This window comes from Lepidochelys olivacea (genome assembly GCF_965140295.1).
Source record: "Lepidochelys olivacea isolate rLepOli2 genome assembly, chromosome: 4".
Lineage (NCBI taxonomy): Eukaryota > Metazoa > Chordata > Testudines > Cheloniidae > Lepidochelys > Lepidochelys olivacea.
In genome coordinates this window covers 25,612,308-25,633,410 of record NC_140414.1, presented here as the reverse complement: position 1 = coordinate 25,633,410, position 21,103 = coordinate 25,612,308, and the positions used below count along the sequence as shown (strand labels likewise).

Sequence of the window (21,103 nt, the reverse complement as noted above, 5' to 3'; positions counted from 1 at the left end):
TTCCATTCGTGAAAAGCACCCCACCTGCTCCCTCTGCTGCGAAGGGGAAGTCCTGTAGCAGATAAGAAGTCTGCTGGAACTGGGCCCTGTCTGGGTGCCCATGAATGGGGCCCGGTACACTTGAGCATTTCCCTCCAAAGGCATGTCTACATTGAAAATTAAGGTGTAACTGCAGCGCAGGTAGGCAAATCTAGCTAGCACAGGTAACAATAGTAGTGAAGATACAATAGCAGAGGCTTCAGCACTCATTGGCTGTCCCAGTACAAGCCGGAGACCCTGTGTATATACTTGGGTTGCTAGCCCATGCTGTTGCATCTTCTCTGCTATCTCACTCATGCTAGCTAAATTAAAGCGAACACTGGTTTAACTACCTGCACTACAATTACACCTTACATCTGCGCTGTAGACATACCCCAAGAGAGCTCCCTTAGGCACACTGCCTCATAATGCTCTTGCTGGGGCACCAACCAATCTCTTGGATGTCATAATTTTACTCATTTTCCAGTCCCGCAAGCAGTCCCTAGCCAAAACAGGGAAGCCAAGACCTGACGTTCCTGATGTTAAACACATATGAAAAAGGTGGGGGAAAAACCCAAAAAACCACACCCCAAAAATACCCACACTCGCTCACTGTCTCCTCTTCAGGCCATCTTTACACCTCATAAAGGAAATAAAAAGCATGCTCACAATTTTTTTTTTAATCTTTGAGAATCATCTTTAAATTTGAAGGGATGGAAGAGGTTAGAGAGCTTTGTATACTTCTAAAAGAAATTATTGGTCCTTCTACATGCATGTCAATTGTGACGAAATACTAGGGTGATGGATATCATAGAAATAAATCATCTTAATAGTTACATACCACAACGAATTATGAATTCAGATTATTACACCTTTGTGAAACTGTAGTTAAGGTTTTCCATTATTATTTATTACTATCAAGAGTAAACAAACATCATAAAAATACAGTCTTTCAGATTAAAATCTGATTTACAGCCTTCTAAGGCAAGAAAAGAATATTGTTGTATATATTTAGACTTAAGAAATTGTTAGATCTAAAAAGCAGACATATTTAGAAGAGATAAAACCAGCTAAGCGGGTGGTGCAGTTATTGACGTTAATTTGTGTGTGTGGTTTCAGAGATGTGAATATATATATACACACACACAGACACAGAGTATATATACACACACACACACACACACTTTTCCATAACAGTGATTCTAATGAATAAAATGCTAAGACTAGGGCAACTATGTCTACATAAAATCAGGATATTCTGTTAAATCTGCTTCACTCTGGACATTAACTGGCATAGAAAATTCTCACAACAGGAGGGATTTAAACAATCAAAAGCAAATTCAGTCATTTTTGAGTTGCAAGCATGCCAACAAATTGCTTAAGATACTAGTATGTTTCTTTAAATGGAGGCTTGGGTGGAAAATAGAGTATTTACAGAAAAAGCTATTTATTTAATCACCTAATCTGCAGCTTCTATTATATTGTTTCCCCTCTCGCATCTCCACACTTTGCTCCATCCTACAGCAGACCCAAGCAAATGTTCATGCAAGATCAAGTAATGAGATAAGGCCTCAGTCCCACAAAGATTTACACACATGCTTATCTTTACATACAGAGTAGTCTCCTGCTGTGAAACTGTTAAAGTAGTTCCCCATTCCTGCTGTGGAATTATTCACAGTGAACAAAAGTTAAGTATGTATATAAGCCTGGGTAGGATCAAGGTTAAAGGTTGCGCATTGGCTGAGATAAGCCACATTTGGAACATGAGTATCTCTGAGAGTTAACAAGTGGGATACAAAAATATGAGAAGTTTCAACAGGCTATATCAGGAATTGTTTGCCCTGCAAATTCAAAAATGACTTTTTAATAATATATCTACACTATGGTGACTAACTCTATTATTTGGAAAAAAATATACCTATATATTCATTTATTTTTGAGGTACAGCCAATGCATAATACACTTAAGCAGATCCACCACATTTTTATTAAGGGTTTGTTTGCTTTTTACATTTAGAGCTTGGAGGCATATTGGGCAAATGCAACATCTGCACAGATGCAGCTGATTTCATTGTTAAGGTAAATGAGCTACAAATTGAGGACTCTATGCAATGATTTACATAGGGAGCCAGCATGATTCATCAGATAGGTCACCAGAACGGGAGCCCATTTTCCCTCCCATTAAATGGAGAGTATTCCTGCTGCTGACCAACTTTTATAAAGACTTTGAGATGTACAGCTCTTTGCAAGGGCCAAATATTATTACTGTACCAAAAATCCCCTGCTGCACTACAACATTGTGCAACCGCATGGCCTAGGGCCACAATGTCAGCCTGGATTTTCAGCCACAACCCTGAGTTTCTTGGTCTGTGAGCTGAAGTCAGATCTCAATGAGTTACTTATTAAGAGTGCTGGTGGATGACAAGTCAAGTGGCAGATTAACTCCTATAACAGTGGGAAATGAGTTAATTCATTACCCAATGTACTTACCAAGAAATTACCAGGTATTGGATCAGAGAAGGAAGCTGGAGGAAGGGATGAATTAGGTCTTATCTAATGAAAAGTGCAGCAGAAGGATCAAGAGAAGAACTGATTGAGATAGGACGTACTGAGAGGGATAAGAGCTGGAAATGGAAACCTATCAGCTACTTGGAAAGGAAAGACAGCAGTGGGAGAAGGAGTAGATCCGTATTGGCTGCTGCCCCTGGAAAAAGAAAGGAAGAAGAAATAAAGAGGGGGAAAGAAAAGGAAGAAGAAAAGAGGAAAATAGACACAAAGGAAGAATATACATTGCTATGGTACTGACAGCATTCCAAGAGGCTTAGACAGAGGACACTAGCAATACCCATTACAGAACACAAAAAGGATTAAAAATATTCTTAAGCAATTGAAATGCCTATCGTTTCTGCTAGCTCATTACTAGACCGGCCCTTGAAGCACACTTCTGATAGGCTGAAGATTCTGAACAACTTTACCAATCCTCTGACACAATCTATATATTTCTATTGTCCCAAGTTTTGCATCTATTACAAACCTGCTCTTTTATAATGGTTGTTGCAAGGATAATTAAGCAGGCTGCCCCAAGGGCATGCTACGTGGGCAGTGAATTTTATGAACAAGATACAGAGATTTGTGTTTGTATAGAGATGATTTCTGAATAGTGTCAATCAAAACAAAGAAATGTGCCATCAAATGCTAAAGGGACCACTATGCCATAGCGGCAGAGTCCTCTGGCACCTTATAGACTAACAGACGTATTGGAGCATGAGCTTTCATGGGTGAATACCCCCTTTGTCGGATCCGACGAAGGGGGTATTCACCCACGAAAGCTCATGCTCCAATACGTCTGTTAGTCTATAAGGTGCCAGAGGACTCTTTGCCCTTTTACAGATCCAGACTAACATGGCTACCCCTCTGAAGCTTGACACTACGCCACAGTAACTCATATACACTTCATAGTACCCTGAACTCACAGGACAGAACTAATGAATACATGCAAGATTCCAGCCAACTGGGCATTTTTTTGTGGATGGATGAACAGGGCAGGGTTGATTTACAACCCCAAGTAGGGAACAGTAACTTGAAAAAATTAAAACCTGGCAGTCTGCTCTCCTTAGAGGTGTGTGGGGGGGTTTGTTTTGTTTTTTCTGAGGCACTGAAATGTACTTCAGTAGCTGTAAATTTCCATAATACGAGAAAATGCATCTGAACTCTGAGAAGTGTTTTTGTAAAAATGGCACCCTCTTACTTCACACATCTGCTCTCTGAGCTGTACTGTAAGGGCTCGCTTCCATGTCAGTAAGAAATTATAGCTATTTTTACACCTGTAAACACTGCAAAGTCCATACATCTATTGAAGAGTGAACTTCCTTCTATTCTGCCTCGTACAATCAATAGTAATGTTAACAAAGCTTCTACTGCAGGATAAAATTCTGCGCTGGGTTATATCTGCGCAACTCCACTGTTTTCAGTGGGGCTTCTAAGTTATAATTGAGAGCAAAGTGTGGTTTCAAAATCTTTATACTTTAAGAATCTAGTTTGACTTTCAGACCTCATATGCATTTGCTGGGCTGGCAGTTAGAAAAGCCATGTCTGATCTTGGGAAGAGAGCAAGCTTATTATGGAAATCAATAAAAACAATAAACATGGTAGCCCACACATTGCCATTTTTGAGTAATTTTACAGAGCAAAATGGCACTTTAAACAAAAGTGGAGAGACGGGCCTAAACAAACTCGGGATCCAAATATCACTGAACCTTGGAGTAAGATCAGAACAGCTTTGAACTTTGCAGAGCTCAATTCTAAGCAAAACAAATGATTTGCATTTTCAAAACAATATTTTTCCCTCTAGATTTCACATCATACAAATTACTACCATTAAATTTACTAAACTTAAAAAATATATACAAAGGAAAGCAAGACAATAAGGTGAACTAAGAGAAAGCATGTTCTCACTGGCTTGAAGAAAGACTTTCAGTGTTAAAATCGGCAGCACTTCAACAGTCTGAGTCACTTTCACATATCCCTTACCATATCCAAAATGCCTTGTAAACAAAACCAAAAGATCTCACCCTCTCTCACTGCCTACCTACTACTGCTGCTTTATCCTGCAGTTCAGTCATAATGCCCCATCTGTGATTTTACCATCATTTCCATGGTAATTCTCACAGGATTTAGCAGCAGCAACAAAAGTAGTCAAATAGGGAAAATGATGGGAAAGGAAATGTAGAAAGTTATAAGATTACTCTTTGTGTAGAAAATAGTCTCCTTTCCCCCATTTACTCTGGTAGGAAAGTCTCTTTGATTTGGAGTTAGAATAAGAAAAGGCACAATAGAAACATACAACACTATTTTCCAAAGGGACTCCACGAAACAGGAATCTGTAGCAGATTACTATAAAACTTGCCTTAAAAACTCATGAACTTGCCAAAAATCTCCTACATCAAGAAGAACCAGACCCCTAATACATTCTACACACCTACTGTTTGTGTACACATCTATACATTATATACACATGCATGTCTTGTATGTGTGTGCAAGTATTTAGTCATGCAACACAATATGTATTTACTCAATTCCCTGAGAATGTCTCCTACACAACTAATACACACACAAATAAACAAAGTTTTGTACAGAATAATATAATTTCACACAAAATACACATGTAAAAATGTTATAGTTGTCAAATGAAGCACTGAAAAGTTTGGAAATGTCAAAATTAAAATTGTTCATGCAACTTTAATTCTGCTCCTTTGGGCATATGTGTTAAGACACAATTTTTAATTACATGATCACCCATTTGTCCATAGGACCACTAACTCATTCAGGGCACTGAGTGTATGGTGCACAATGCACAAAGTCTCACTGTTCAGTCACTGCACACCATCCTAGACATGAAGGATTCTCTGGCGCTTTCAAGGAGCCCTTCTACATTCACTGAAATGGCTTCCATTTCCAGATGTACTTTTCCTTTCTGCATGAGATGAGGTAGGACTGCTTTGCAAGCTGTACCTTAATACGTATGCGTTCACAAACATCTTTCAGAATGAGGCAGGGATCCTGCCACCAATATACCCCAGTTGAGGCCAAGAGTTGTTAAAACAGTCTTTTCCCACTCTCTTACTATACAAAAATATCTGAACCACTTTTGGTTGTACTTTCCAGAGTGATTTGTCATCTGGCAGAGATGAGACATGAAAAATTTAAGCCTGAAAGGTGAAAGTTTGTGAAAGCTTTAAGCAAATGAAAAAAAATAGCACTTTGTAACAGAAACTCTTATATAACCTTAAGTATATAGCAAATGTTGCAACGTGTTCTCACTGGAAGATACATGAAGTAGGACCTGCTTTTTCACTTACACCAGTAACATGCCATTTTAATGAGAAAACTGACAGAAAAAATAGTTGTAGATAGTATTGTTGTAGCTGTGTCGTTCCTAGGATATTACAGAGACAAGGTAGGGGAGGTAATATCTTTTACTGGACCAGCTTCTGTAAAACCCTCTCTGAGCTCACACCCCTAGTTGTCACTTACTATCCCACAGTGGAACCCATAGGGAGTATCATCAAACAACTACAACCCATACCTGATGGGGACCCCATCCTGAAAGAAATCTTTCCTGAGCCCCCTCTTCTGGCCTTCAAACAACCCCTCGACCTTTCCAAGCTCATTGTTAGAAGCAAGCGCCCTTCTGACCAGGACACATTAACTCAAAAGCAGCACCAGACTCTGCCAGAACAACAGATGCAAAACCTGCAGACATATCTCCACTGCTACAATGATCAACACCCCCCACAACACACCTTTCAAGATGTCTGTCATAACATGTGGGGTACCTCATCCAGTTCACGAAATGCCCCAACAACTATGTGGGTGAAACCAGATAGTCACTATGCTCTCGAATGAACTCACACAGGAAAACAACAAAAGACAAAAACACCCTATCATCTGTGGGTGAACACTTCTCACAGAGCGATCACTCTATGGTCATGTCTACACTTCACTTTCATTGTTAAAATTTTCATCGCTCAGGGGTGTGGGAAAAACACCTCCCTGAACGACAAAAGTTGTAACGATAAAAAGCGCTGGTGTGGACAGAGCTTTGTCGGTGGGAGACGCTCTCACAGAGACGAAGCTGCTGCCCCTTGTTGGGGGTGGTTTTATTTTGTCGCCGGGAGAGCTCTCTCCCAGTGACAAAGAGCGACTACACTGCGTACCTTACTACGGTGTGGCCGCAGTGGCACAGCTGCGCTGTTGTGAGGTGCGCAGCGTAGGCATAGCCTGTAGCTGACCTATGGGTCCTCCTCCTCAAAGGAAACCTGCACCACACTTTCACAAGCTGGGCCTGAGAGCTTAAAGTCATAACTTTGCTAGACACTAAAAACCATGGACTCAGTGGACACTGGATTTATGTCTTATTACAACAATCTATTACCTAAAAACAGCCCCCCAAAAAAACTCCTTTCCCCCCTATGACTGAAGGGGTGTTAAGAGGCCTCTTCGCCTTGAATGGTCCTTTGAAATATGTGTTAACTAATTATGCTAAACAATCAGTTCCAGCTTGTGTTTAGCTGTGACATTCTGAGTGCCTTTCCCAGACCTGAAGAAGAGCTCTGTGTAAGCTCGAAAGCTTGTCTCTCTCACCAACATAAGTTGGTCCAATAAAAGATATTACCTTATCCACCTTGTCTTAGGAAGAAACAGTGTCCACTCTACAGTATGATACATTCTGGTGACTGTACACCGTGGATAAAATTGCCCTACCCGTCAGTTTAAAATTATGCTTAGTGTTACTTGTACAGACAATGAACAATAGCTTATAGTCATCTGTGTGCTGTCTGCAGTAAATATCCTGTATGGCCCTTTGACTCATTTAGCAGTCATATTATAATAAGGGCATGATCCAAAAATGGACAATTTTGATTCAGTCATTCAGTGTGTCGATATTTTCAATAATCCTCTTTTTAAAAAAGCATGTTTGAAGTAAAAAATGAATACTATACCTCCTAGCAGAAGATATTACCTGAGCCTCTGATAATTAAGACAATAATTTAGGGCCCAACCCAACTTCCATTAATCAGATTCTTACTTGCCATGATTACATGACTACCAGGATGTGTCATGAGACTTCTACTGGAAGCAATACCCACTGCTGAAATGCTGCCACCTCTAGAGTGGAATAAGGCACATGATTTACTACTACTTGCAACACTAAATGGAAGTTTAGGACAGACAGTGAAATAAATGATTTGACTGCAACTAAAGAATAATAACTGTGAGAGAGAGAGCAAGGACTGTAAAATATCATGATTTCACGCAGTTTACCTTGACCTTAGAGGATGAACTTGACTGGATGGAGAGATATCATCAGCTCCTGGTAAAGCAGTACCAGAGTCATCTCTCTTTAAACCCTCATTTCTTGTCACTTGCACATAAAAAGGAAACACAGATAAATTAATACCTGAATGGGCTAGAAACCATGTAAAGGTAATCCTACCTAAAATTCAAGGATTTATCAGACACATGAGATTACTTAGAAAGGATCAGTTTCATATGCACTGCACAATGGCATTATACAGTATTAGAGAAATTGGCGTTGGGAAGTCAATTTCAGTTTTCAAAGAGATCCTGTTGTTTTCCCTCTGATGAGAGCTGCATAATCCTTTGAAGAAACACGTTTGCAAGGGGTTTAAAATTCCAAATTGTTAATATACTTCTGTAACTTCAAATGTTTCATTGTCAGCTGAGGCTTCAGACATCTGAATACGAAGAGGCAAAACCGATCTATAGAAAGTTATGTGCCCGGAATAGTTTCACAGCAGCTGGTTAAGATTATCTGACTCAGAACAAGGGAGTTAAACATCACTATCTTGTGGAACTTCCACTTTTTATTTTTGCCTCGATTCTTCTCCCTCTCCATGGTTTATGAAATACTGGATTCTCCTTTTTGACAACAGAAGTCCTATTTATTAATGTGATCTCCATGAGAAAGTCAATATTTACTTATAGTAACATCAGAGATACTGCAGTTAGGGCACAATTCTGCAAGATGCAGAGACCTCTATTTTTAACTCCCACTGTCCTCAACAAGAGGGGATGGCCCAAACCTGTCACTTTGTGGGAAGTACTCAGCAGCTTGCAGAATGTATTTCCTAAGGATATGAAAACAGCAGCAGCATTCTCAGATATGCGTCACTGATTACTGCTGTGTCATCTAAGTGGTTCCCAAACCTTATTGGTTCACATGTCCACTTCTTAAAAAATTGATGTTTAAAGTACCACATACAAATTTCTGTGTGTGTCCCCATTTGTTTTAGGTCTTAATAGACTTAAATACTTCCAGACTCCACAGTAAAATAAAGGCCCAAGAAAGCCTAACGTGTTTGATTATAACTACGGCTAGCCAGAAAACAAGAATTCCATTTTGTGAAAAACTTTGGAGGTGTCCATATGTTTTTGTTCTGTTGTGGAACAAAACCAAGACCTTTTGGAACAGAAAGAGAGAGACCACCCCAGAACAGCGAGTAGCTTGGTGCTTAGCACTTGTACCTGTGACATAGTAGACCCAGGTGAGTACCCTAATCACAGAGGTATTTCTCTGTATTTCTCTCTCTGGTTTTGACTAGAAATTCCATCCCAGGCCCGAGAAACCTTCCCTACAAAAAATTAATCAAAAGTAATACGTTTCTGCAGAAAGTTTTGGTTCCGATGAATCAGTATTTCCCAACAAAAAAGTTTCAAAAAAGTTCCCGACCAGCTCTAATTAGAGCATCCTTTTTATACATCTCAGGTTTTTTGACAGGGTATGAAAAAGAAACACAATGAAGCAGCCATTATTATGTACGATTTGTTAACTCAAATTACAAGAAACATTTATGATGTCCTGTCATAATTTGGTGTGTGCTACTGAACTATGTCAATGGTTTGAGTCTGTAACTTGTCTAATTTAAATTGGAAGTTCCTGTTAATTCTGATCTGGATTATGGCTGAACGGGAGCTAGAGTTCACATTGTTTGCCTTTACAAAATTTAAATCAATACAAAACATTCAGAGTAGTTATTAGGGAAGTGGGGGGCAGAGTGGCATTAATGAGAAGGGGGTCTGTGGGTAAAAGGGCAGGGGGCTCTGGCATGGTGCATCCAAAAGAGAGAAAGGGGACTCCCGGGGAGAGGGCTCTGGTACGTGTGTGTGTGTATAAAAAAAGGAAGGAGGCTCAGAGGTGGAAGAGCATGTGTGTGCGTGCGGTATGTGTGTGTGTAAAAAGGGAAGGGAGCTCAGGGGGGAAGGGCATGTGCGTGGGTGTGTGTGTGTGTGTGTGTGTAAAAAAGGGAAGGGAGCTCAGGGGGGAAAGTACGGAGGCAGGGGAGTGATGGCTGGAAGAGGGGGCTTCTGCTCCAGGAGGCCTCTTGCTCCTCAGCTGCTCTGCCCCCTCCTCCTACAATGCTCGGCAAATTTCATAAGGGCTCCCCTGCTGTGAGAAATCTCAAATTGCAGCCAGCTGGCCACTCTACTGCTGAAGAGCCAGGCTTTCATCCACAAGCCCCAATCAACCACCGACATTCCCACCTTCCCTGTGAAGACAAGAGGGAATTTCCCATGAGCTTCCATCTCCCAGCCCTGCAGGGGCCAGACTGCAACTTCTGAAGGGCAGGAAGTGTAGGTAGCTGCCTGTGTAGGGGCCCTTCCCTCTCAGCGCTGAGGTTGCAGGTTTCGTAGCCACTCTGAACTCGCCCTGTGTATGACCATCTTTTTGGACAAGAGGAGCTCCGGTGGCACAATAAGAAACTTCACGAGTTAGCCTCACTAGCTTGACCTGTGTGACTCAGGGAAAGCTGGAGGCTAGGCCAAGTAGAAAGCCAGCCAGCTGCACACCAGATGAGAAGACAGCACCCATCTGCACAGCCACACTGCACAACACACTACTAAAGAAAATTACTTTGTTGGCATGGTCAGCAAGTATTACTCATCATTATAGCTGAAAGCAGGCATTTTCTGGTGAGTTGCAGTGGGTGCATGGACTGTGTGTTTGAAACGGATAGGGGTCTGTTTGTTTGTTTATTTGAAGAGATTTTGGCATACCACTTCCAACAAGCTCACATATCACCAGTGGTACATGTATCACAATCGGGAACCTTTGATCTAAGTACATTAAAGTCTTCTCCATTTTTCCCAAAGATTGGAAAACATAACAGTAGTTACAAGGAGCAACATATTTGCAGATGTAGCCATTATGGCCAGAATGCAATTCTCATTTCAAATGACATCAGTGGAGATATAATTACATGCACTGAGATTCAGTCACCATACAGTTCTCAGATGAGATGGAAATGCATTTACCAAACCGTTTGTCTATAATTTTCCAATTATAATATCCCAGAACTGAAATGCATTCACCTTTAGGAGTTTATGCAATCACAGCAAGTGATTTGCTCTCTCAAGGTTTTGCAAATTTATTTTCTCTCTCTTCCAATTGTCTTGAAGTAAATACCTTTGTTGTTCTTTGTAATACTAACGCAGACAGAACAAAAAGTCAAACTGGTAAATGACTAATTACCAGTAAAATATTAACGGTTTCAAGTGAAAAACTTTGTGCTGTGCTGGCTATATTATGTAATTCCCTGTAATTCTGACCATATCATCCCATTTTCTAAGCCTTTTTCACTGGCTTTTGCTCTCCTTCCACAGTTTGGTCAAGCTCTTTGCCCTTACCTTCAAAGCTCTGTACAGGTCTATACTGTTACTTCTCTGCTTCAATTCACTCTACACCCTTCTTGCTCTCTGTGCTACTCCATTTCCTCTCTCTCCTGCATGCTCCTTTTGTCTACTCTTGCATTCCTGTCTTTTCATTAGCTCAGAACATCTTCTCTCATCTTGTGCATAGAAAAGCCTTCCGCACTCTCTGGACACTAACCACTTTCCCTTCACTTCAACACTAGCCTCTGAAAGTCCCCGCTTTCACAAAACTTCCCTAAAATTAAAACCTCCACCAATGCCTCCATACAGTTGTCTGGTATCACACATCTATCTGAGTCACAATATAAACTCAGTGGGCCAAAATCACAGAAGAATTTAGCCTCATGTCTTTCATAGAGGGCTATATATAGTTATGGCTATGTATAGCTATAAATACTACTGCTACTACTGCTGAAAATTCAGAGGACATGACCAGTCTTATTTACAGCAAACATTGTAATAAAATGTTAATTATTTCCACCACTTCCTGTTGATTTCCCTTACGCATCTCCAATATTCCAGATCCAAACCTATATTAAACAGACTACAAATCATGCTGAACTATGTAAGATGATCTCATATAATTACATCTTCATACTGTTCTCAATTACCAGATTTTCTAGTGTAGGTTTTTGTTTTCTGCATACTCATCGGATTTTCTTTTAAATCTTCCGTGTGTGCATTTGTTTACTTTCTTTTGAGTTGGTCTTTATTTTATTTTTCACAGGTCTTACCTTGTCTGCAATCTGGCTCAGAAGAAGTAACAGATGGACTTTCACTGGAGGTACTATAGACGTCGCTGTAGTAAGATCTGTACCTTCTCAACGGTTCTAAAAGTTGAAGGCAAAGTGTTAGGAAAGCAAAGGAACAACAATTCTTAGGCAAAATCAAATGTGAACGGGTATTTTAAGCGACCCCCTCAGAACGTCTAAACATTTCTGTGGCCACAGTTTTAAAACATAAAAACAGTCCCTGAATATTGTGCTGCCCCATCCTGCCTGAATATCCTCCTTGATCCTGCACACTGTTCAGTCTCCCTTACTTCCTTCTAATCTCTCAGCAGACCCACCTCTTTCCAAACTCCCTTCTACAATGACTCTCACAGTAAACTTATCACTGTTAGTTCAACTAAAGCCAAAGCTTTGTTACACAGCTGGACAGTACTGAGTACAATGGAGCCTTGATGCTTTTTGGAGGGAGGGTGACTCAAACCTTTTCGTAATAAAAATAAAATACGTATTGAAGCTGTGGCAGAGTGGGATATGATACTATGTACTCTATTTTACACTACATGCGGAAATACTGGCACTAATGCTTCCCTAGTCTGGTCTTGTCCTGCATCCCAGGCAGCTGCCCTGGGCCCGAGACAGGTTTTTATTTTTTACATCATGTTGAAGGACCATCATAGAGCAATCTGGGGTTCTCTCTTTGAACGAACCAACTACTGGCCCACCCATGACATAATGGTCCTTCAACATGAAATCTCACGAGGGACATGAAGGAAAAGGATGACTGGTGGATCAGGAGCTTCTCAGTTTGAGTACATGGCACAGAAAAGGGTGTATTTCACAGCAGGGTCTGATCTGTGCAGGGAGCCAACTATCATGAGACACAAGAAAGAGGGCTGGAGGGATGCTGCCCAGCCTAAAACACAGAAAAATTTCAGACTTGTAAACAAGGTGAGCTCAGACTAGAAGAGGATGGGCCTCAGGACTTCGTCAGTTTCAATTCTCTGTAACTCTGCAATGCTTTAAGAGTAAAGTGAGTGAAATTATGAAATTCCTTCACTAAGCCTGTGTTCCTTGCGTTCCTGCTACACACCTTGTCTCTGAAGGGGTTAAACAAGTAAGCCCAGAGTGACCACTGCCTAGGCAGGACTGAGGGAGCATATGGAAGCACCTGCTGGGGCTCAGGAGGTCTCAGGGCTTGTCTACACCACAAACGCTACAGCAGCATAGCTATCACACTGCAGCTATGCCAGTGTAATGCCATCATGTAGACACTTGCGACAGCAATGGAAGGGGTTTTTCCATTGCTGCAGTTAATCCACCCCTTCAAAAGGCAGGTTGATGGAAGGATTCTTCTGGTGACCTAGTACTGACTACACCAGGGCTTAGGTTAGCTCAGTTACATCTCTCAGGGTGTGAATTTTTCACACCCTTGAGCAATGTAGCTAGGTTGACTTAAGTTTTAGATGTAGACCAGGCCTCAGACACAGCTGACTGTGTTTCTAAGACAGTGGCATCCCATGGCCAAAGGAAGGGCACCAGATAAGAGGTCTGAGCTTGACAGTGTGCCTTAGAGCCCCAAAACTAGAGCTGGTTTTGAGGCACATGGGAAACATAATGAGTTGGCTTGGAGGCTCAAGGGACCCAGTAACTGGGTCCAGGCACAACAGACTGGTGACTATCTGGTGGGGTAACTGGGCCAGTTTGTAAAAATTATATTAATTTACTGTGTCAATTATTAAAACTAATAACAAATACATAATATAATAAAAAATAAAAGAGCCCACGAGGCATATTCTTGCAATACAGTTTTCATCCTATTTTATGTAAATCTATCTCCCTTATGTTCCACCCTCAAGCTTGATGTCATCTCTTCCTGCATCACATCATGTAATATCTAACCAACTCTAAAATCCTCAGTGCAAGAGCCATATCCTAATTTTCCTCTGTAAAGGGCAATGAAGACTACTAATGTTTTTATTAATACGAATATAAAATATTATTTAAATTACCAGTAAATGAATTTGTGTGTAGAACCGCAATTTTGTAAAGCAGCACAGACTTATAGCCTTTCAGAACCAATATAACACTAACGTTACATCTTTATAGTGGTATTTTCCCTGTGGTGACACAACGGGTTTGTAATCACATGCTATTTCTGATTTTCCTTCAACAGTGTTCAGAATAAGTTTACTTTTTTTAGCATAAACCATGACTGATCTAGACTTACATCGCTCATCTTTGCCTTACTCTCATATTGAAGTGTGCTCCAGCAAAGCTCAAATAGTTTCTCTGATTGAAAGCTAAATAAATAAAATCTTCCTAGTTCCAATGGCTTGGCATAAGGGCTGTAGGGAGGATGGTATGAAGAACTGAGAAGGGTAGTCAGTTAATACTAGTTCAGACTGATTTAAACACATACATCAGGCTTAAAGAAAAGATTCTACTTCCTTAGCCCAAATGTCAAACATTTACTTTTTTCTCAAAAAAGTTACCTGCCCTCAATTTAATACCAACTCCTTAAAGAGAGACAGTACACAAGCCTTTTTAGTCTTTTTTCAAAAGGACAGAGCAACTCAGTTTATGCCAGCTGGTTGCCTGAATATGAAAAAAAAAAAAAGGGTTTAAGAAGATAGCTAAATGTTACTGATTGTAATATACAGCAATTTCACATATCGTAACCAATTATAGCATCACCCCTAGCTCATGTCAAGCAACGGATACCAAGACAGAAAATTACCGAGTTTTCTGCCACAATAGTTTGCAAGGAGTGGATCTAGTGTTTCAGATACAATAACTGTTATACATAGTCCTGTAGCATTATAAGATTCAAAGGGACACTGGGTCAGGTAGTGTTGCCCCAATATGTTGACTGTGTTTTAAAAACAAATTTCACTAAACTCTAACATACCAATATTCCTGTTGGGAAGGCTTCCTGCAATTGAGAACAACAACTAAAATAAATCTGTGAAAATATTTCTTATTTGTATATACAACATTCTCATCAGTATTTGCTACACAAGCACTGCTGCATTGAATGCATGAGAACCAGAAAGGGAAAGAGACTAGTTTGCAAGGTAAGTGAAATGTAGGGCTTTACTGCTGACTTAGCCTGTTAGAAGGTGTTAAAACTCAGCAGCAAACTAGCAGGCAAGCTCCTCAGCCACGGAAGATAGAATAAAGCTCCAACCACCATTCGGTGTAGGTCTCTTTCTTCAAGGCTGGTTTTATTAACAAGATATGTAAAAAGCTCCAAATAATGCCAGCACTGTGTGAGAGCGGGCATTCCACCAGCTGGCAAGGGAAACTCTTTCCCCACAGGCCCCAGCCCCTGGTGCACAGGGAGCCTGCCACGGTTGGGGAGGGTCATGTTAAGGCAGGATGGGGAGTAGCTGGAGAGTGCTGCTCTTTGGCTATACCCAGCTGGCATATGGTCCCTGGGTCCAGGGCAGGGAATCAGACCTGCCCGTGGTTAGGTCTCAGCTTCATTTCCCCCTCTGCTGGGTTGTTCTGAGTGGCTGTATGTTGGGAGGGATCCCATCTTTGCTAGGGACTCCCCTAGGCTCAGGCAAAGCCATTTGGGCTCCTATCCTGTTCTCCATGGGGCTCCTATAGCCAGAATTACTCTCCCACTCCTCCCTCTGCAACGTAGCATGCGGGCAGACCAGCAGTGAGGAAGCTGCTAAGCAGTTGCAGAAGAGAGGAACAGCAGCTTCTTCCAGCACTGCCAGCTCACACCAGAGCTGTTCCGGGGGCAGTAGGTGAAGCAGTGATGGGAAGCAGCTGGGTAGCCTGCATCTCTTGTCACCTCCCTATGGTGAAAGGACTGATTCAGATGCTTCAGTTTGAGGCATCATCAAGGGTCATAGACTGGACTCCTCTACACTGTAAATTTGCTTACACTACAGTATAATACTGTATATTGCATCTACTATATTATTAATACTGGGCAAAATCATGAAATCTTTTTCTCAAGGCAAAATCATGAAGTCTTTTTACTCGGGCAAAATTCCCATTGACTTCAATAGACCACATTTGGATTTAACTTGGCAGTGGAATGAGAGTTTTGCCTGAATAAGTAAAAAAACCAGAGTTTCCCAACTCTCACAATATTCAAGCCTCACCTCCTGGCATCATCTGATTGATTATGTGGGAATCTTAGCTTTCATTTTAAAAATGAAAGCAAGTTTCCAAGGACTGTACTCCACAGACCACTCAGACTAGAAAGTCTTAACACCATGTCCCTCCGAAAGGCTCAAAACCAGAAACAATAGAAAGAACCCAAAGTTTATTATTTTTGAAAATATCATGATTTTGGGGGTTCCGACTTGTGAGTTTTGAATGCCTGTAGTTAAAAATGTTGAAATATTGAACAGGGATTTCTGGATTAAGCCCACTCTGCAGTAATATTCACATGTTACACAAATTATTACACTACCCATTATATTGTTTCTTGTATAAACTAATGCAATATTGTAATGTTTAGATTTCAGTGTTGTAACTAGGGTGGAGTCTCCTAATAACCATAATGTCTCAATCATTTAACATCTTAGTAGATCCACCTTGAATTAAAATGTCTTATAAACAGAACTGGTGAGCTGTTAATTAAACTGTAAATTACAATGAGGAGCAGCCACAATCTAGCAGTGAACAAAGTATTATGGCTCGCAAGCCAGTGCACATGGTTTGCACTTTTTCAAGCTGCCTGTCAAAATCAGGAAAGCACAACCTTACAGCAAAGCACTTAACACTAACAGGACACACCACGTACCCAAGGCAAGATATGCAAGCCCAGACAAGTAACACACAGAAAGGCTCATCCCAGCCAACTGCACAACAGAAATCAAAGACCCACATTTAGCCTAGAATTTTGTCATCCTGAACACATGACTCAAATTACAGAGATACAGGTTTTCAAATGCAGTATTACAAAAATTACTGGCTTTACAAAGCATAGAGAGAAGGAGAGGAGGAGGAAGAGAATGAGAGATGGGGGAGTTAAACAAGTATTGCAGAGGGATTTTTTTTTTAAGAAAGATGGCTAAACCATTTCAAAAGACTATTATTTAATAGGAAAAAACCCAATACTGTGAGTTCTGACCATTTTTCCCTTTAAAGGGACATAGCCAACTTAAATATGGCCCACATTAAAATGGTATACAAAAACCCAAGCTTTTATAAAGCTTAAGGTCGTTAGAATGGTTTCCATATTTTTTTTTAAAAAAAAATATTTCAGTGAAAGCATTGCAGTGTCTGGAGCCCAAATACTGAAAGTTAAATTGGGCTATAAAGAAAAGCAAGACCAACTTCCCTGGATTTTCACTGTTCAAATCAACAAAAATGCAAAAAAAAACAAAACAAAAAACCCAAAGAACATGAAGTGACAAATAAGTCAGATTTTAAAGAGTCATTAAGAAATCCTGTGATTTAAAATTATGGTATTTTTTTCCCTCTGTGAGAAGCCAATTTACAAAATCTTTGTGGAATTCTTTATGTAAGTGAATGAAACATTATCTCCAACATATAAAATCATTTTATTTTTCCACTCTTCAGCCACTAAAATATAATTCTTGAACACTGGTCTAACTCAAAAGTTCAACCCTCTCCATATTGGACATACCAATCGTGACAATCCATTTTACCAGCACTAACTTTTTAAAACCATACTTAAGCATGAGGATTACACGTGCAGTTGTGAGATGTCTGAACAGAGCCTTTTTGGCTGTTACACAGAAACAATACATTACATTACTCACTTATAGCAAACTCAGATCTCCTGCTAACTAAACCTGTGTACAATAGGGCAAGTAACTAAGGTATTGGAAGACAAAATATGTATGTCATTGCCTTTCTAAGATTAGTTCATAAAAGTATCCAACTGTTTAGTCTATAGCTGATTGGTGTTGACATTTTTATGGGGAACCCCCCAGACAATTCATGAACATTTTTTATTCCAACCCCAGCCACCTTTCTGACCAGCTCCAGATTAGACCAGAGGTCCCCACTGTACAGTCTATGGCGCTCTGGTGGTCCACAGTGCACTTGCTGAGAGCTGTCTGGACACATGGGGCTTCTTCTCCTTGTTTCAAGCTGCTACACCACCTTAAAAGACATCTTAAAGAGAGATTTAAAATGTTCCTAACATCACTCTTCCATTTCCTGTAGTTGCTCCGGGGATGTTATGCAAACACAGACTGGATAAATCAGGTGGGTCTTCAGGATCAGAAATGGAATGACATTAGTTTCTGAGATAGTTATATTGAAACTCTGTATTGAACTGTGTAATTCAAGAATACCAGATTAAGGCCATTACAATGGACAGTGTAACTACTTTGCACATTTTGAAAGAAAACAGAAACGCAAAGGTATATAAACCGGGGATGGGCCCAGAAACGAAACCTGAGATCCAACCTCTCTCTTCTTCATTATCTGAATGGGAATCTGAATTTTGCAGCTCACACCAACCTGTAAAACACATCTTTAAAAATTAGCAACGATGCAAGTACTATTTCTCATTAATATCCTCACTGCGCATGTGAATGATTGACATACATGACAAAACCCTTGCTTCAACTTTCACATTGTGTGTTTCAACTTCTGCATCACCCCCATTCCAACACTGCACCTAAAACTGCAACTCTCAAGGGCAACCTAGTAAAAAGATTGTTATGTGATGAGTCTATTTCATTAACAAGGTGAGGTTCACGCTCCTGCATGAAAACATTTCAGTTGCACAACTCATCAGCTCAGACATTTATTCAGCCATGTAAGAGGACTGTAGCATTAATGCTGCAGTCTCACTGAATACTTAGCCTGGATTCTTGTTTTCATTGCAAATGCCAAACATTCAAAAGCTTAGCGAGAGTAATAAGAGCAAAATATCTTGATATTAGGTACAAATGAGCAACTAGTAATTCTGGTGTGAAATAGGTTCACTTAAGTACTCCTTATTTACTTATCCACATTAAAGGAAACCAGTTTTATCCAATTCTCCTCCCAACAGTGAGGAGTAGAGCCAGAGGAATGTGGATTGGTGCTTTGGCTTTTGGGAGGCAGAGCGCTGCTCCAACTGAGCTGCTATTCTCTTACTACAGAAGCAGAGCACAGAAGAAGCAAGCCCACCTGAATGCAGTATTGCTAATTGCAAATAATAAACAAATTTGAGTTGGACCACAAAAATCATGAGACTGGCTTAAAAATCACGAGATTTAAGCTCATGAAAGCTTATGCTCAAATAAATTGGTTAGTCTCTAAGGTGCCACAAGTCCTCCTTTTCCTTTTGCGAATACAGACTAACACGGCTGTTACTCTGAAACCTTAAAAAATCTGGATTCTTCTCATTTGCCTTCTGGGTTTTGAGCCTTTATGGGTCATGTTCTTCCAGCTCTTCTCTACAGTCAGGATAGTTAGAAACTTTCATGTTATAAAAAGTAAGCGGTGCTATCACATCACTCCAGAAGCTGGGGCTTTAAGAAAAAAATCCTGTGTCACAAGACTTGCAACAAAATTGTGAGAGCTGGCAGTAGTCTGTGTGAAAGCAGCCTGAGAGAGATTCCAACACCATGGAAAATATCAGAGGGGCCGCGGAAGTGGTTTACTAGTTAATGGGTGAAAGCCTAAGGTATCATAAAAAGTTTTGTTTTACTGTGGTAAGCTGAGAGGGGGAAATGGTGGTGGAGCCAGGGGACAGACTGAAAATAAGGGAAAGGTGTAATGCAAGAGAGCAGAATGAATGGCAGAACAAGAGGGGCAGGGGGAAGGACAGAGAAGAGAACTGAGGAACACAGTGAGAGGAGGAAGAGACAAGAGATCAGACTCCTAGCTATACAACATGTTGTCAGTCACACCTAGTGGTTGTTTCAAGAAGACACTGAAAAGCACAAAGGGAGGGCCAGATCAACTGGGATAAAGGTAGAAAAACTGAAAATAAAAGAAAGAGGGAAGAACTGAAGATGGCTGTTGGGATTCTTTAGCATTCAAATGCTTCCAGATTGCACATTTAATAAAAACTTTAATAAAAACTATGGGATGTTTTCTTAACCTTCCTGGCCTCTTCACACCTGGATTCAGCAAGATCAACTTCTGCCATTCATAATGACAGGTTTCAGAGTAACAGCCGTGTTAATCTGTATTCGCAAAAAGAAAAGGAGTACTTGTGGCACCTTAGAGACTAACCAACTTATTTGAGCATAAGCTTTTGTGAGCTACAGCTCACTTCATCGGATGCATCCGATGAAGTGAGCTGTAGCTCACGAAAGCTTATGCTCAAATAAATTGGTTAGTCTCTAAGGTGCCACAAGTACTCCTTTTCTTTCTGCCATTCAGGATCCCTCCCCTGTGTCTTCCCTGCTTCCCCATTGCATTCACAGCATGCTACAACACCAGTGCTTATCTATACTTCCCTACTTTTGTGCCACAAGATCCCTTCAGTGCATAAGCATGCAGATTCCTGGCACCCCCTCTGCATCCCATTTAAAACATGAGCTTAGTACTCCAGAATTTTGAAGACCACCATGTCAATACTGCTGAGAGAGACATGCATATCAATCACAGCAATAAAGCAGTTTAATTTTTATCATGTTTACCCTTGAAAATGGTAATTAAACACAGCAAAAAGTCATAAACACATAAAAGGATGGGGGAGGGTACAAATAGACTAACACGGAAACATCACCAAACTGCAGCATGCTATACTGCCAGACCCAATCAGGGGCAGGCCTGGGATCTAAAAACCAAAGTCAGCTTTACAGCTCTGTGTCTTTCAGAAGATACCATCAGTTTCATAGTTAAGAAGGTAGAGAAAGTGAGGGGTGGGGAGGAATGCACAATGCTAACCATGCTCTTTGAACAGCAAGCAGTGCTTGCAAAATGTACAGGGTAAATGACATTTCCCACTCTGTATGATGACGCTTGCCTGCAGGTGCCAAGCAACTGCCGCCAAGTTTCCAGAGAACAACAAAACTAATTATTCGCTTTGGAAAGACAAATTTACTGCTCAGCTGCATAATGTATTATAACTTCACAACTGGAAATCCCATGACTGCTCTGAGATCACAAAAAGAAAGGTACAAACTGCAACACACTAAAAGATGTCCCAACACTTGAGAAACAGCAGACATACATGGA

At 40.6% G+C, this 21,103-nt stretch overlaps 1 protein-coding gene across 10 annotated transcripts in view; it reads right to left on the bottom strand.

The window, feature by feature from the left end:
• Nucleotides 1-21,103, bottom strand: part of PTPN13 (protein tyrosine phosphatase non-receptor type 13) — a 185,796-nt gene that overhangs the window by 63,743 nt on the left and 100,950 nt on the right. For all 10 annotated transcript variants that reach the window (XM_084626909.1, XM_084626914.1, XM_084626915.1 and 7 more), the window contains exons 8-9: nucleotides 11,984-12,079; nucleotides 7,842-7,941 (exon numbers count right to left, since the gene is read on the bottom strand). In XM_084626909.1, the coding sequence (XP_084483035.1) occupies nucleotides 7,842-7,941; nucleotides 11,984-12,079 (196 nt within the window). The remainder of the gene's footprint in view (nucleotides 1-7,841; nucleotides 7,942-11,983; nucleotides 12,080-21,103) is intronic.